Here is a 17027-nt window from a genome sequence, read left to right as displayed (position 1 = left end):
CTAAATTCTGTAAAACACTCTTTATCAGAATAGTTATATGTATATTAATACATATACATATGTTCTTTAGCATTTCTTTACTGAATCTGTATATTTTTGGAGAATTTGAGAGGATTATTTAATTCAAAAGCATATAAATATTATTAAGAAGAATAATTCTCATGCTATTAGAATTCCCATGCATTATAATTATTCAATTACATGTACATAAAGAAATCGATATTTTAATATTATATGTATATAAGTATTATATCCTTCATCTCTCTGTCTTCTAATCTCAAGATGTGAGAATATCATTTGTATTTCCCGATTTGATTTCACTCCGATCTAACTTGACAGAGCTTTTCTGGAAATAGCAGCAAAAGTACTGAAAGATTGCCAAACAAGAAGCAATTTAACAATTATCACTAGGCAACTTAATTAATCTGACATCATTCCTCTGAACTTTTATTTTTCAGAGATAGTCTCTTTCTCTCCTTCCTCTCAGTTTAGAAGTTACACTCTGGACAACAAGGCATCTTGTACGTATATTTTTTAAATAATAAATCTAAGCAGCAAACCATTGATTTTGTATGCACTAAATCCATAAAATTTCATCATAATAGAGTAATTTTATAATTACTTACTAATGTTATTGACTAATATCCATAAAATATAATTTACTTGTACTAATTTATTCATTATTCATAGTAAATGCATCAATTCTCTTAGTTTCTTGTCTGTCAGTTATATTACATTATATAAGACATGCGGAAATCAAATGCTCGTTGTTAGATGCCTTGTATCATTATATCGATCGTATTGACTGCTCTTCTAAAATTTTTCGATCATTTCTATGTAAATTTTATTATTCAAGGCGTTTGCCTTTATCATCACTTTTATATATTGATCTCCTCTCTGTGTCCATATATTAATGTTACATGCAAGAATCTTATGCACATACATACGAAATATAGTGATGATGATCACAAACACATTCATTCGATCACACTGATCATTCTCTTTTGCCATATTTACATTTATACTATACAAAAATAATATATCTTTCATATTAAATTTAACGTCTGAAATTAAAAAGATATCACAATAAACACACAATTATTCATTCGTGAAATACGATTGCGTCTCTATCTTAATTCATATATTTAATTTTGTGTACAAAAGAAATATATATTTTCCATTTCAAAACATAAATAAATAAAATAAAACTGTTACCATTTCTTAATTATGCATAAATAAAAATATCAATAAACAATACTGGCTGTAAAATTTGCATTCCAACTTTGAATTTTGTGTCCCAAAACCAAATACTCGTAATAATTTCTCAAAATTGTATAAAGTATAAAAACTCATATACACTTTTTCTGTCTTTCCCTCTCCTTCCTTTCTTCTTTCCCTTCCTTCCTTCTTCCCTCCCTCCCTCCCTACCGTCCCTTCACATTGTCATTCTCTCTTTCTTGTCTGCCTGCGCACGCGCGCGTTTTTATGATTGTATGTGCGTGCGTGTATGTGCGTGTATGTGTGTGTGCGCGCGCGTATGCGCGCGCGCGCCTGTGTGTAAGGAGGAAAAAAATTAAATGAGCATATAAATGTATATATGGATGGATAGATGGATGGGTAGGTGAATGGATGGATAAAATGGTCAGTCGTGCACGCGCGTACATGTGTGTATGTATGTTTCAAATAAAATAAACTCAGTTGGTTGTAGGACACAATTACGATTGTCTACTCATTGCAACTATGCACGTTTTGCAAACGAAAAGTTATTAGAAATGAAAGGAATTATATGATAAGAAGAGTTCACATTTGGCTTATAAATAAATTGGTCAGCATTACCAAACATCAATAATATTTTCGAAAATGAATAATGAAAATTTCGTTTCTCCGAGTACCAATTCACAACAAGATTTTTGTTTCACATTTATGCAAGAGGGCTGGATTTAACCCACCTGGCACCTCTGCTACTGACTAGAGAAAAACACCTGATTTGTTATAAGATGATAAATTTTTTGTCCCATTATATCTCCCAGAGAACTTCCATTTGGTTACTGCTTGCTGATTTAAGGACAATTGTCAACTTACGTGCGTGCTTTGTAAACTCTTCGAACAAGTCATCTCGGTCTCGATTCTTTGGAATATTTCCCACAAACAAGCGGTGATTGTTATAAGATACGGTAACACCAATCTTTTTCCCTTTCCGAATCTCATAATCATTCAGCTGTAAGAATAATGTGGAAGGAGAGTGCCAATTAAGCTTGCCATTTATGATTTCACCTGCTTATTGGCTGTCTGAACGTAGGATTTCATGAAATGTCCTTGAGGAAAGAGGGTTGGTTGTGGGGGGATGGAGAGATTTCATTTTAAATATAGGACCAATTATTCAAAGGATCATGGACATTTTGATAGTTGAGAGGATCAATATCATACAGGGTGGGTGGGAGTGCCTGTCCGTTTGTTAGCGAGCCAAACGCCCCAGCGGTCCACGCAAATCTCCCATACCCCCAAAGCTTAAGACTTAGTGATGAATTACATTTGCATATTGCAAAATTGCAATGGTGCAAGACAGCGTATATTTTTGTCACAGTACATAAAATAATTCTTAATCTAAAAGTATCATACGGCTTCCACATTTTCTCTTTCATTATATCTCGCTTCTTTTTTACCGTTCTAAAAAAAGAAGACGAAGAAGATATCAGTAATAAAGATTGATGAATTGATCAGTTGCATAAATTCGAGGACGGGGAAATCAAGAGGATAATAAGGTATTCGCATGTATAGAATAGGAAGCAAACTCATAAGTCAACCTAAATATGCGAGGAAAAGAAGACTTGGACCAGAGAGGTGTTACTGTTCACTAATAAACCGAGAGGCAAGGAGACTGACCAGAACTAAAGGTGCCATAAGGTATGTTCGTAGATCATAAAATCAATGTGATCCTTGGATGCTCCATAGTTCCATACCATCTACAACCACTACTTAAAAGCTAGCACTCTTAAATTATACAATACAGGTAGACAGGTAGGTAATAGGTAGGTAGGTAGGTACACACGCCTCGAATTCACTTTACCTGTTAATTTACCAAATTCCTCCAAGATCTCCTCTTTGCCTTTTGACTTTGGTATGTTCCCCACGAAAAGACGTAGATTAGGAACGCTAATGTTTACTTTCAGACTCTTGCCGGGTTTTATTTCGTGATTATCGAGCTGTGGGATGCAGAAAACAGACACATGCCTAATTTTGTTCCAATGAGGCGGTTTCATGGTTTTTAAGTTAAGATAATTACGGCAGATATGACGGAATTTGGGAAAAAAATTTCTAAATATGCAATTTAATACGAATATTAATTATTAACAATGGCGTAGATTCACGAAAGCGAGAAAGTGGCATGCGCTTTGTCGCTCGAGTCTTCACAATATAGCAAACCGGCCTTTCATGTACTCCTGTAAACAAATTTTAAGCCTACCAATTTTCAGAATTTTGTTACAAAAATTGTCACTGTCCAATGAGAATCAACCAATTAGATAAATATACCCCTAACCAATTAGACCACATAATCATCATGATTTTCAGAAAGGTTCTCCACTCCCAATTTTGCCCTCTGAGCAAAGAGGAGAGCTGGAAAAGAAACTCATCCATAGGACATCATTAATATATATTTTTCAGTGTTATTAAATATATAGGATCAGTGGATGTAATTGCGTATTTAAACACGAATAAATGGTCAGGGACATATACATAAAACATATAATATGTGGATTGTTCCTATGTATGTGTGTATGTGTATAATAAAATTAAGTATAGATGTGTTTTCATTTATGTCAAAATATCTCACCTAACTCTCGAGCACCTTAAGTATCTTTGCTATTCTAAGTAATAAAAAAAATTCACACACAAGTTACAAGATTTAATAAATTCAAAAAATACATAATGTAGTAGCAATGCTTTCGTTATGCAGAAACATGAAACATTTTGAGAACACATCTCTTTTTTTAAATAAAATGTGATTTTTCTTACATCTTTAATACAAATCTTCTAATTATGTTCCATATAAAAGTAAAGCTTGCGGTACACGATGTACGTTTTCCTGCTATGGATTGCTTGCGTTTTAGTAAATTATTAGAATTGCACCACACAGAATGCAAAATTTCTAGTAATTTATCAATCAAAACATGAGTAATCCAGTAGGAAAACTAGCATCGTATCCTGTAGGCTTAATATAAAAATATAGAGGTGAGATTTGAAAAAATTAATTTTTTTTCGAGATAATTATATTTTATGCCAAATTATGCCACATTAAAACATTAGATATTTTATAAATTATTGATTTTTTAACTTTATATTAACAGTTTTATAAAAGATAATTAGAAAAATCAAACCCTCTTGAGAAGATGAAGTCTTATTTGTAATTAATCTAATTAATCTAATTAATTAAACTTATTGTTTTTTCTGAAGAGGGTTTGAACAGGTAGCCAAAACATGTCAAGAGTTGAAATTTATGAAATTAGATTTGAATAATAATTCAATGTGATTATCGATTGAATATATAAATTGTTTTATGCAATAAGTTCTGCGGCTCTTCAACCCTGTCATTTTATATATTTTTAATTTATATCATTTAGAACCCTTTATTATTATCATTTTACTTTTATTTTAGAAAAATCATATTTGATTTACAAAAATCAAATTGCCTCTAAAATCTCCTTCACATCTTCACATATAACGAAATATTGCCACTATACAGGGTAACAAAAAAATCCCTCTGAGATATTTTATCAATTTCAGATTTTTTTTGTATGATGTGTCATTCACAAAAGTAGAACCATGTAATTTCAACTTTTTCTTATTATTCAGAAGAGCAAAGATTTAAAATTCTCGATATCAATGAGAAAACCTATACATATATGAATCACATACTCATGTACATATGCACATGCCCTCCCCTTTCTTTCTCTCTTCTTTTCTTTTACTCTTTTCTTTCTGTTTTCTTTTTTACTTTTCTCTCTCTCTCTCTCATTCTCTTACATTCTCACTCTCTTTGCTTGCTTTTTCATTCATTCCCTTTCTTTCTTCCTTGTTTCTTCATTCTTTCTTGCACACAATGCATATGTACATATGTATGCAAAATTTCTATTTTTTCTAAAAATTGTGTATATATTTTTAAAAAATGTGTAAATTCAAAAAATTATAAAAATACGTGAACTTAATAAATTAATATATCTGCGTTAAATCTACTGGGAAACAACGAAATATAAAAAAGATAATATAGAACAAGCCACATAGGAATATAGTAATACTCATTCGAAATGTTCAACAGAACACAAACGCGTATGTGTATATATATATATATATGTATATATATGTGTATATACACACACATATATATATAGTTTTCATTATCAATAATGTGGATAATTCAACCGCAGCTCATATTAAAGTATTATTTAAAATAAAAACTAAAATATATTAGTATTTTAAATTTAATTAAATATGAAACTTGTGTGACGAAGTTAAACTTCTCTATTTAATTTATAAACATTTCGAAAAAGCACTATTATGTTGGTAGCAATAACAATTTTGTAACATTTCTAAAAATTTTGAAAATAAAAAGATAAAAGGATCCTAATCTATGTGTGTGTATGATAATACGTTAATAACTAAGAAAGAAAAAACTATATATTGTACGAAAATATACACAATAATTATATTACGAAAAGATCTAAGGAAAAATATTAACATACCTCTCGAACAGCTTGCTGCGCAGCTTCCCTATTAGTGAATGTGATAAATGCGTATCCTCTGTTGGAACCTGACATGGGATCCATCATCAGTCTCAAGTCCCAAATTTTTCCACATTTCTCAAATAATGGAATTAATTCATCTTCATACATATCTTTTGGGATTTTGCCACAAAATACCTTTTTATAAAAATATTTGACATAATCAGTTTAAAAATAAACATAACTTATATATCATATTTAATATATTTCCTTTAATAACTGCATTATATACACATTATGTTGTTAATAATGCAATTCATGATTGCAAGAGAGATTTTTGGTAAATTTTTATGTAAAAAAAAAAATAATTTAAAAATATTAGTAAAACATATAACATATCGCACTTGTAATACATAAAACTAAATATATACATATGTAATAGTATTGTGTACGCGCGCGCGCATGTGTGTGTGTATGTAAGCAGGGGAAGGGGGAGGAAATGCGCGCGTACAATTTATATAGAGATAAATTTACCTCGCAACCAGTGCCAGGAGTTGGACCCTCCCAATTTGGTGGAGGACCACCATATTTTCTTTGTCCAGTAGTTACATCCAAAGGATATCCCGTTCTTTCCAGAATTAACTAAAATATGATTATTTATATTATAAAATAGAGTATTTAGGTATCTAAGTAAATTAAAGTATGTCCGTGTCACATTATACATTGGAGATTGAGGATTACAAATTAAAGATTAGAATTTGACCAATCAGATAATATTTTAATCAGTTTCGTTCTAATTGGCTGAATTCTAATCCTCTATTCGCAATTCTCACTCTCCAATATGTAGTGTGCCATAGACATTAGAGAAATTTACATATACAAAGATATGAATATAAATTGACATATATAAAAGCATATCTTCAATTTACTTTGATTTTATCTTCATCTGGGGCCTTAGGTGTCGTGCTGGTGCCTGTACCTTGACCAGCACGACTCTTTTGTCTGTACGTCTTCATTACTCCACAAAGGTATGCCGATTTATTGGATACATGTTCCAGGTTGGATTCCAGAAATTGTGTAAGCACGTTTAGTGCACCGTCAACTGGAAATTCCTTCAAGGCATCAAGAGCTCTTTCATCCAGATCGATATGAGCTAATTTTCCCGTCTTATAAATTTCATCCAATTTGGCAGCCACTTTCTCGTCTAGCCCGTATTGCATGAGTTTGTTAAAATCTTCTGTCCGTTCTACATTTTCCATTTCTTGTTTTTCTTCCATTTTTATCTCTCCATTCCCTTCTGCCATAGCTGAAACAATATGTTAATAAAAATGTTTATCTTTTGTCATTACATTAATTAAATTCGTAATGAATTATTTGGTTATATAATATATATCACAAAATGTGTGATACTTGTACAAATTTTTTGATACGTTGAATAATACAATTTTATTAAATAAAATATTCTTTTCACAACAAAAATATTATAACATTTAATATATAAATTCAAACATATATTATGCAACAATAAGGTAATATTTTCTAATATATTTCTATAACAATGCATGATATTACAACTTACTCCTTTTACTTTCACTGAGATAAAAAAGAAGCAAAAAAAAACTTTAGAACAGATTTCTTATTAGTAAGTAAGATTGTATATAATAAGTATAGAAAATAATTATTAGCAACAAACTTTAAACATACGCAGAGAGAGCACTAGCTATTAATTACAAAATACATAATTTAGAATTTAAGTAATATTCTTAATACAACTCGCGCAATCACTATTTCGAGCAAATCTAAATTGTCAATCAAACTTCGATTATTTTCATTTTTCCAAGAAATACATTTATACATAAAAATTTATTTCAAGTGAAAAAGAACGTTGTCTCGAGATGTAGGACAATAAAGTGTCCAGGAGCAAAGTCGAAAAATGAGCCAGTGTGTGAAGAAAGAATCACAAATGCTCCGATCACATACTTGACAATGCACTCCATAATGCAAAGGTGCGAAATGTGTGAAAGAAAACTGAAAGAGCCTCTCTCATATACACGCACGCACGCACGCACTCACTCATCCACACACGCGCGCGCGCGCGCGCGCATATAAAAAACACAAATATATACATATATATATATATATATACGTCGGAGTGCACAAATCGGAGCAAGAACCGTCCGCGATCGGATCTCCCTGGCGCACCAAACTTGAAAATAAATAACTAAAAATATCAAAGCAACCGACTATAGACATTACATTTCCGTTTGATACGAGAAACGAGAAGAGCAGGAACCGAGGAGGAAAATTCGTAATGCCCAATGTAATGCCGTACGTTATCGATGACACTCGCAGTTCAGCGCAACGATTAGGCAGCAGGACGATTGAACGCGGTCGCCGATCGGTTGGCGTAGACCACAGACGGCAATGGTGACGGCAACAGCGCGGCAACAGCGCAGCGTAGCGTGGAGCGGAGCGGAGCAGAGAGGAGAGGAGAGGAACGGAGCGGCGCAATCGCCGCTGTAGCAAAGGATTCGCGCGGCAAGAATTGTCGCGATGATATTATTCTTCTATCCTCTCCAACGTCGCCGTTATTCTCACGACGAGACTCGCGGTTCCACTTTTACCACGCGCTAATTCGCCGGCCGGCGAAATGCAATTGCATCCCGCACAGCGGCGGTGGCCGTCGCCGTGATGCACTTGTATGCACTCCAGGCATATGCACTTCGCAACGCATTTATCTCGGTATTTTTCACTCGCGCTCGCGGAAACGTAGCGATAAACAACACCGTGGCTCAAATGCAGAAAATTAACCGTGTCGATAATGTAAAACGAACGGCGATCGTTACCTTGCAAAATAAACGAACGGGCTCCTCCGCGCGAGGAAATGGCGACAGACGTCAACGTGATTGCGGACTACGGGGTTCACAAAACGACGCGCAAAGATACGCTCGAACCCAGCGATACGACGTTGGCCATTTTCTCGCCGCGGCCGTCCTCGCGCGAATTCTGATTGGCGCCTGCGAAACTGCTCGACGGGGAAAAAAGTCGACTGTTCCGCGGGTCAAATCGGAGTACCGCGCTCGCAAAATTCGGAGCGAAGCTCGCTCGGTCATGTGCGCGCGCTTACGCGCGCACACCTATGTACGTACGCGACGAATGTCACATGAAATCGAATATTCATGGTGATTCGCGAAAACACAACGAAATTAGTCACTCAAAATCGAAAATATGATAGGACTCAACACGAATTTTGCTACAATTGCCGCTCGCAACGCGTTGTGCCGGTTGTAGACCAGCGCGATGTTTGTCGCGCGCGACACGCGATATCCAATGAGCGTACAGCTTTACTGAAGTTCTCATTCTAAAGCTATATGCTCATTGGTTATCACGTGTCGCGCGCGACAAACATCGCGCTGGTCTGTAACCGGCATATAATACCGGTTTACATAAGACGGAACATCTGCAACCGCGCGAAAATCTATCATGAAATCTAAAAATCATAAACGCTATTAGCTCCTGTCTGATTGGCATATTCTGTTAGATTTAAAAATCTAGACTAATTAGATGCAAGAGCTCCCTGAGCGCTCAGTGAGCGGTTGTAGTAAATGCACCCAATGGCTACGATCGCTTTGTCGCTTACAGCGCTTGTGAGCATGAATTGTCCTTGTTTAATATTTAGGGTGCATTCAGTTTCACGCGTGTGTAATGTGCAAGACTTTGAGCGACCAATCAGAACAAAGAATTTTACAAATTGACTAATCAAAGAATGCTTCGAAGCGTTTGTAGCGTCAAATAGACCACAGTCTATGTCCACAACCTTGCTTTAATGATCCGTCTACAATACACGTAGTAAGCTTGGTTTAAGAAGTGATAATAAGAAATTGACCAATCACCAACCTTGCTTTAAGAGGCCGTAAGCCGTAAGCCTTAAGAAATTGATCAATCACAGTTGAATGTAAGAAAAATAATCGACTGTAATTGGTCAATTTCTTACTCTTACAGCCTCATCCATTACTGATACTGCCATTGTAGACCACGCATTAGGAGTTGTCTACAATATATGAAGTAAGCTTGGTTTAAAAAGTAAGAGTAAAAAATTGACCAATTACAGTCGAATGTGAGAAGAATAATCGACTATGATTGGTCAGTCCCTAAGGCTTATTACTACTAAGTGCATCCAGAAGCACGACCACTCACTGAACGCTCAGTGATCTCTTGCATCTGATTGGCATATTCCATTAGATCTAAGAATATAGACCAAACAGGTACACGAGCTCACTGAGCACTCAGTGAGCGAGCGTGCTTCTAGATGCACCTATTGTGTTTGCGTGGTAATATTGCGTAGTAAACAACAAGCTATAAGAAATTGACCAATCATAATCGATTATTTTTTTGACATTTGATTGACCAATTTCTTATGGCTTCTGCACACTAGACGCGGAAACGCTTGCCGCGTGGCAAAATGTGACGCGATAACTAATGAATATAATGGCCAATCAGAAAAAAGAATTTCACTAATTGAGCAATAAAAAAATGCTTCAAAACGTTTGCTATATCAAGTGGACTATATATCTATTAGTTTATATATCTATTAGCCTAAGTAGCCTATATATCTATTACTCCGAGCAAGCGAGATGTTGATTGGCTATCACGTCAACTTCCGCCGCGCGGCAAGCGTTAAGGTGCAATTTCATGGACGCGTCATTTGTCGCGCGCGTCACGCGTCGCTTCAGAAATAACTAGATTCTAGTGACTTCTAGCATTGTCGCGTTTGACGCGTATACAGTTGAATTTATCCAACTGCAAAAGCGTCTTGTGTTTTGTCGCATGTTTTGAAAAATCGCGGAAAATGCTAAGAAGTGAATTGCTTTATATGGGAATATAATATATATATATATACATTGATAATGGAAAACTATGAGGAAATCGACATACTCCAAGTTAGTAAAAGAAATAAATGTTTATGGTGAAAAGATAATGTTGAGAATTTTAAGGTTTATCCCATACTAAATCATAGTGAAAATACTATTTGATATGGGACTTAGAATATATGATGATTTATTAGTGAGCTTTATATAAAATACTCAATATGAATAAGCTGCATATTTTATTACTGTTATTTACATCGCTTTTAATAGCGACAGATATCTTTTGTAAGTAATTTTCAAGTTATGTTTATCAAATTTCACGCACGCGACAAATCTAGTTACTCCTAGGGTGCATTCGGGGAGACACTATTAGTGCTACTTATATCATTCTATCTTCATTGTTTATTAAACGTAAAACAATGATAGATGACACAAATAGCGCTAACAGCGCGCTCCCCGAATGCAACCCTAGAATAACGCGTGACGCGCGCGACAAATGACGCGCCCATGAAATTACATCTTTACCATGTTCTGCGCAGGAGCTATTAGGAGCTGTAAATTTATTGGCTACCGCATCACATTTTACCGCGCGGCAAGCATATTCGTGTCCAGTGTGTAGGAACCTTACACTTTATTATATCATATTACAGAAAGGTAGTAAGGGATAAATGTTCTCAATGCGCCGGCGTCTGTTCCGGTGTTCCTTATTCAAGTACCGCGTGTGGGAGGTCGGGAAGCAGCGATTGTGAAGTTTATCTCTCTCACTTGTAACAAGAAGGCCTATACAAAACACATGGCATACATTGAACGTGCACGCGAGTAACGTTAATAAATTAATACCAATTAATACACAAAACGTATAAGAACATAACCTACACATCCCAAAATTCAGCGCTACATTTCTTTGCTTACGTGAAATATGAAGTCAATTTATCACGGTTACCACAGAGTACGCAATACACACGGCATATTTATTTGCTTCACTTTTGAATTCGATTTTGTTGAATTAACTCCTTATTTCTTCTTCAATTGGCAGATCCAGGCAGATCGCGGAAGATGAAAAAACATGCTCTAAGGTTCTACAAATTCAATCACGGGGCGATGATGGACAGCAGAAACGAGGAACAGACGCATGCGCTTTACCAACATTTATCCGTTACTACCTTTCTCTCTCGCACAGATGTTGGCTTCACATTCAGTGCCCTATTCCTCTTCCATTAGTATATATTCTAAGAATGGAATCCATAGTCCGGTCTTGATCTCAAACAATGTCTTAAGATGCTAATATGGCTCTCTGATTGATTCATGCACTAGCTTAAGACCATATCGAATCTTGAGCACCGTCTATGGATTCCGCCCTATGTACATATATACACGTACATAGGCCATGTTTGTATATTACTGCCAGTTTTGACTGCCAGTACTGAAAATCTATAATTCCCATGACGTATACTATACTCATAACTGGCAGTAATATACAAACACGGTGGAGAAAAGGAGGCAAACTGGAGCGCGCCATCGAGGAGTGAGGATGTCTCAATTCCTAAATAACGACACTCTAATGTAAAGTTGGTAATGTCTTCTTTGTCAGAGATTCGCTGATTGGCTAAAGCTGTTTTACTATCACAAATAGAAAAGAGTCAGAAAGACCAATATTGTTTGCCTTCCTTTTCTCCGTCGGGCTGCGATTTTCTATAGTTTAGTATAAGGAAAGCGCGCGCTCTAGTATGTTATAGAGCTCACTGCTAAAATGGCATTAGCAATATTTTTAAATTAGCAATGGTGAGACTGTAAAAGAAAGAAATTGACCAATCACAGTCGAATGTGAGAAGAATGTTCATGTAAACTATTAGTTTATGAATCATAATTTCGTAAGTACAAATTGCGAAGCTTTTATATAAAGCAAATGTTACGATATTGATAGATATCTGTCGCTATATTAGAGTAAGAAATGGTAAAGAAAATCTCAATTTAAATAATTTTTTTTCGTTCTTGGCATAAAATCCACCTCACAGACACATATTAATGCATATATTTTAATCTTGGAAAAAAAATCCTTAAAAATTTTCAAATTATCTATAAAACAGAAAAAAGTAATTGTTATACAAAAGGCGCTTATTGCGCTTAGTCGGTAATACAGACGACTTTAGGATCCCCTTAAGTAAAAGACGTATTTTATAATTCGAAATATTTGCATTTCACTTTTACTCATATTAAATCAGTGTACAATGGCTTTAAAATGCACCATTGTGCACTTACGCATCCAACCGAATTCGCTATTAGGTAATACAGTTTATTGTCGAAAGCCTATTGCGGTTACAGAAAGTGTGCGAAACACATAAAAGCCAGAAACACATAAAAAAACAAGGTAGTAAAATGTAAGCAGTAAGCGAATCAATTAATCACAGTAGAAAATGTAAAGTAATAACCTTTTCTACTGTGAATGGCCGATTCGCTTATTGCTTATTGTCGTATACATTTTTGTATGTGCTTAAGGATCTGAGCACAAGAATTATCGTAACACTTACTTAGACTTAGGACTATGGCACAAAAAGACTTAAGGCCTTGGTACATAAAAGATTCAAAATGTAATACTTATGCGTGGTCTACAATGGGCAGTAGCAGTAGTGGATTAAGGTCTTACGGACTCTATTGTGATTGGTCAATTCGCTTACTACTTAAGTCTTACGTCTTAAGTTTTTTTATGTGCCATGGTCTTTAAGCAGTAAAATGTAAGCAGTAAGCGAATTGACTAATCACAATAGAGTTCGTAAGGCCATAATGTAAACAGTAGCCAATCCAACGTGTTGATTTCCTTACTGCTTACGTTTTATTGCCTTAAGGTTTTTGTGTGCCATGGCCCCTCCCCCCTTAAGTTGTAGTAGATGTAAGCAACGTACAAACTTTATTGGCTGCAAGACAGATAGATCTGCGAAATTCTATCCTGCAGTCAATTAACAGGCTTGAAAAATTTGTTGTACGACAAAAACGCACAAATGTAATCTCACCTTATATCTGCTGTGATTGGCCAAATTGCTTAAACTCTTTTGTGTGCCATGGGCCTTAAGATATGGGATTTGATTATGTATCACACAACTTGATGAAAATTATAAAAATAAACGGATTTATTAGAATATTTATAATTTCATCAGAGTCAACACTTTTGCTAACTTTTATAATTTTCACCTTGTTGATATACAATTACCACCTTCTGACGAACGCGTTCACCTACCGACGCGGTAAATATCGCTACGTATTTGCTATCGCTTTCGCGCGCGTGCTCGTGCCTTTACATTCCGCGAACACACTATTATAATTTACGAACGTACTCATAAACGTGTGAATATTCGCGAAAAGAATGCAATTTCGCCGCGTATTTCCACTCATGAAGACAAAATTCGTTTTAAATACGATTTTATCGCGTGCTTCTCTCATTGTCGCGGTGTGCCATTACTGATGGCGCGAACCCGCCAAACGCATTATACGAGCTGCGAAGAGAAGCCATAACGACCGCACGAAAATCTCGCTCACGCGGTGCATGCGAATAATATCGAATATACAATTCAGAATCATCAAGCGTTAAGATATCATCTCATGGTGACACTCGACGCTTATTTTCAGCGTCAAAATAAGTCACGTGATCAAAATTGACGCTTGATATTCGTCGATTTTTATCACGTAATCTATTTTGACGCTAAAAATGAGCATCAAGCGTCAGCATGAAAAGGGACTTTTATACATTTTCCATTTCGCCGTTTAGAAACGAAATTGAAATTCAGTAGTTAAGAAAAAAACAGGAAATACGCGATTGTCGAAGACGAAGAAAAATTCTTTCGAACTACTTGTTAATTTATTTATTATTACGCCGCGCGTATAAGGGTACAGGAACAATAGAAGGATTAACGATTTCAACCTATCAGAAACTGAATATTCCGATGTTCCCGATTTCTGATAGGTTGAAATTCCTTATTCCTTCCATTATGTCTCCACCCTAACTTTGCACGCATTAAATTATTACATAAGAAAAAAAGAATGCATTTATGTGTGACTTTTTTTAAATAATTTTAAAAAACCGTTGCCAGATTGCGCGGGATTTTTCTCTACATTTGAAGATTTTTTCTTTCCATCGATATTTTTTGGGGGTATAAAAAGTTTAGAAGATTTTTTGAAGAACTTTTTTGGAGGAAAATACAAAGAAATATCCAAATTATAGCTAAGATATTCAGAAAAACGTAATATATGAGGATAACTTTCGAACAGACCTGGCAACATGTGCGTCAATGCCGGTTTTGTCCAATTATCTTACGCGAACGGAAAACGACGGTCTTTGCGTGTACTGCCAAAAGAAAGATGGAGATAAAACGAAAGGAAGAGAGAGAGAGATAGAGGGATGTATCCATGATAAAAGATATGCGTGTGTACCTGTGCCGAATTCGTGCTCCTCACACCGGTATCAATTTAGCAAATTTATTGCTTTGGATGAAGAAATATCAGTTGCAACGGCAACACAGGAAAACAGTCAGGATCTCCCACTGAATGTCGTAAAACTCATAATTGGCACGTCACAGTTTCTTCGCGAAGTGTGTGTTTCGTACTTCAGGTTGATGACAACGATGGCAACGGCGGCTGCTGCTGCGGCGGCAGCGACAGCGACAGGCGATGGCAACAGCGACGGCGGTGACGAAGCGGTGGTAACGGTGGTGGTGGTGGCGACGACTGCAGCGGCAATGGTTGCACTCGCGATTATGATCACGCCGTTGCACGTAATTACACTGAGCGATGTGCGAGTGCAGCGCGTGAAGGAGAATCAGTTACGAAAGAAATGTCCGTTTTATCTCGTACAGCCAATGTGCATTACTTTAAACGATTAAATTTAGTTTTGTGCAGGCACTTGTGTGTAAGATCAAAACCAAAATTCGAAACAGATCAAACAGATGACACACAAATCCCATAGATTATTTTATTGGCGACGGCGGTGGCGGTGGCGATGATGACGACGGCGACGGTGATACTGACGACGATGATGATGATAATAGTGGTGGTGGTAGTATGGTGGTAGTGGTGATAATGATGGTGGTGGTGGTGGTAGTGGCAGTGGTGGTGGTGTGGTAGCGGTGGAGGTGATGGTGATGGTGGTGGTGGTGACGATGATGATGGTGGTGGTGGTGGCGGCGACGGTGGTGGTGGTGGTAGTGGTAGTGGTAGCAGTAGTGATGGTGGTGGTAGATGATTATAATGAGGACTACGAGACAACGGTGGAGTTTAAGGCCCAGGCGCAACGTTTTGATCGTATAGTGCCTACATAGTCGTGATGCATAAATTGGACTGTCTCGCTGAAAGAGCGATGCAATGGTGCAAGCTCCACATAACTGAAACCAGTTTGTTCGCTACCAGAAACGCACCTCAGTCCAATCCGATTCAACCGCTTACCTCTCTTCGTGGCATACGTAGACCCCGCCTTGTTCAGGATTGTCGCAAGAAACTCAGATTGCCCCAAGACGAGAACTTTGAGTTTTAATATTTTCAAATGCTGTACATTTTCGCCTTTTACGCGTTACAGAGATACGTGTACTTTGCATTAGAATTTAAAAAATTATTCTTTACATTCAAATCTATGTATATATGTTTTATATGTTTGAATCACATATTATATAAGAATACTGTTAATTAATGTAATTATTGAATATTGCTTCTCTTGTATAATTATATTACTTCCCATGTTTTGATATAGATCATCGTTATATTATATTTAAAAAAAATATATTTTTATATTTAAAAAAAAATTTTTTTCTTAAGGTGTAATAATTATAATAATATATATATGAAGCTGTGATAAGTTCATCATTTTATGATATTTGTATGAAAAGACTAGTGAAAATATTCCGAAAAATTTGTTCAGACGATACATAAGGATATAAAAAAAAATTTAGTGAAACATGAAAATTTAATAAATCTCTTAACACTTTTTCCATATTTGTAATATTGAAATTATTATTATATTATCAAAATACTATGAGTTACATATTCTCTATATTTTAACAAAATATAAGAGAGAAAGAGATGAAAAATAGAAAAATAAATAAAAGAAACACATATTTATATATTTTGTACGACGGAACAATATTAAGGAATTTTCCGTTTCATAGAAAAACGAGAAATCGAAGTTTTTTTAACAAAACTACAACGAATCGTGGATCTCTCAAAAGAAGCAGTCGTAAATACCTTCTTCCCTACCTCCTTTCTTCCTCCCTTCTCTTTTTTTTTCTCTAATAGCACAAATTTCGTGCGGTTAATTGTGACGGGCATGCCTACGAATGACGTGTGTCTGTGACCTCGACGCGTCTTCGCACGTTCGCGTCTCGCTGAAAGAAAAATGGTCAGCGATCTTAGCGAGCGTAAAGGACGGGATTTACCGACGATATACACGGCCCTGCGCGCTAAC

General features: G+C 35.8%; 1 protein-coding gene across 11 annotated transcripts in view; it reads right to left on the bottom strand.

Moving 5' to 3' along the window:
• The window catches only part of Syp (synaptotagmin binding cytoplasmic RNA interacting protein), a 31755-nt gene extending 16650 nt beyond the window's left edge, over positions 1 to 15105 (bottom strand). For 5 of the 11 annotated variants that reach the window (XM_018458949.1, XM_018458954.1, XM_018458956.1 and 2 more), the window contains exons 1-5: positions 8564 to 8626; positions 6647 to 7023; positions 6252 to 6359; positions 5739 to 5915; positions 2083 to 2218 (exon numbers count right to left, since the gene is read on the bottom strand). In XM_018458949.1, coding sequence (XP_018314451.1) covers positions 2083 to 2218; positions 5739 to 5915; positions 6252 to 6359; positions 6647 to 7021 — 796 coding nt within the window. In that variant the 5' untranslated portion in view covers positions 7022 to 7023; positions 8564 to 8626. The other 6 variants (XM_018458950.1, XM_018458959.1, XM_018458960.1 and 3 more) reach the window with 4 other exon arrangements.
• Between the last annotated feature and the right edge of the window lie 1922 nt (positions 15106 to 17027).

The sequence above is a fragment of the Mycetomoellerius zeteki genome, unplaced genomic scaffold, assembly GCF_001594055.1.
Source record: "Mycetomoellerius zeteki isolate Tzet28-1 unplaced genomic scaffold, Tzet1.0 scaffold79, whole genome shotgun sequence".
In the NCBI taxonomy this organism is placed as follows: domain Eukaryota; kingdom Metazoa; phylum Arthropoda; class Insecta; order Hymenoptera; family Formicidae; genus Mycetomoellerius; species Mycetomoellerius zeteki.
This window is presented reverse-complemented; position numbering and strand designations above follow the sequence as displayed.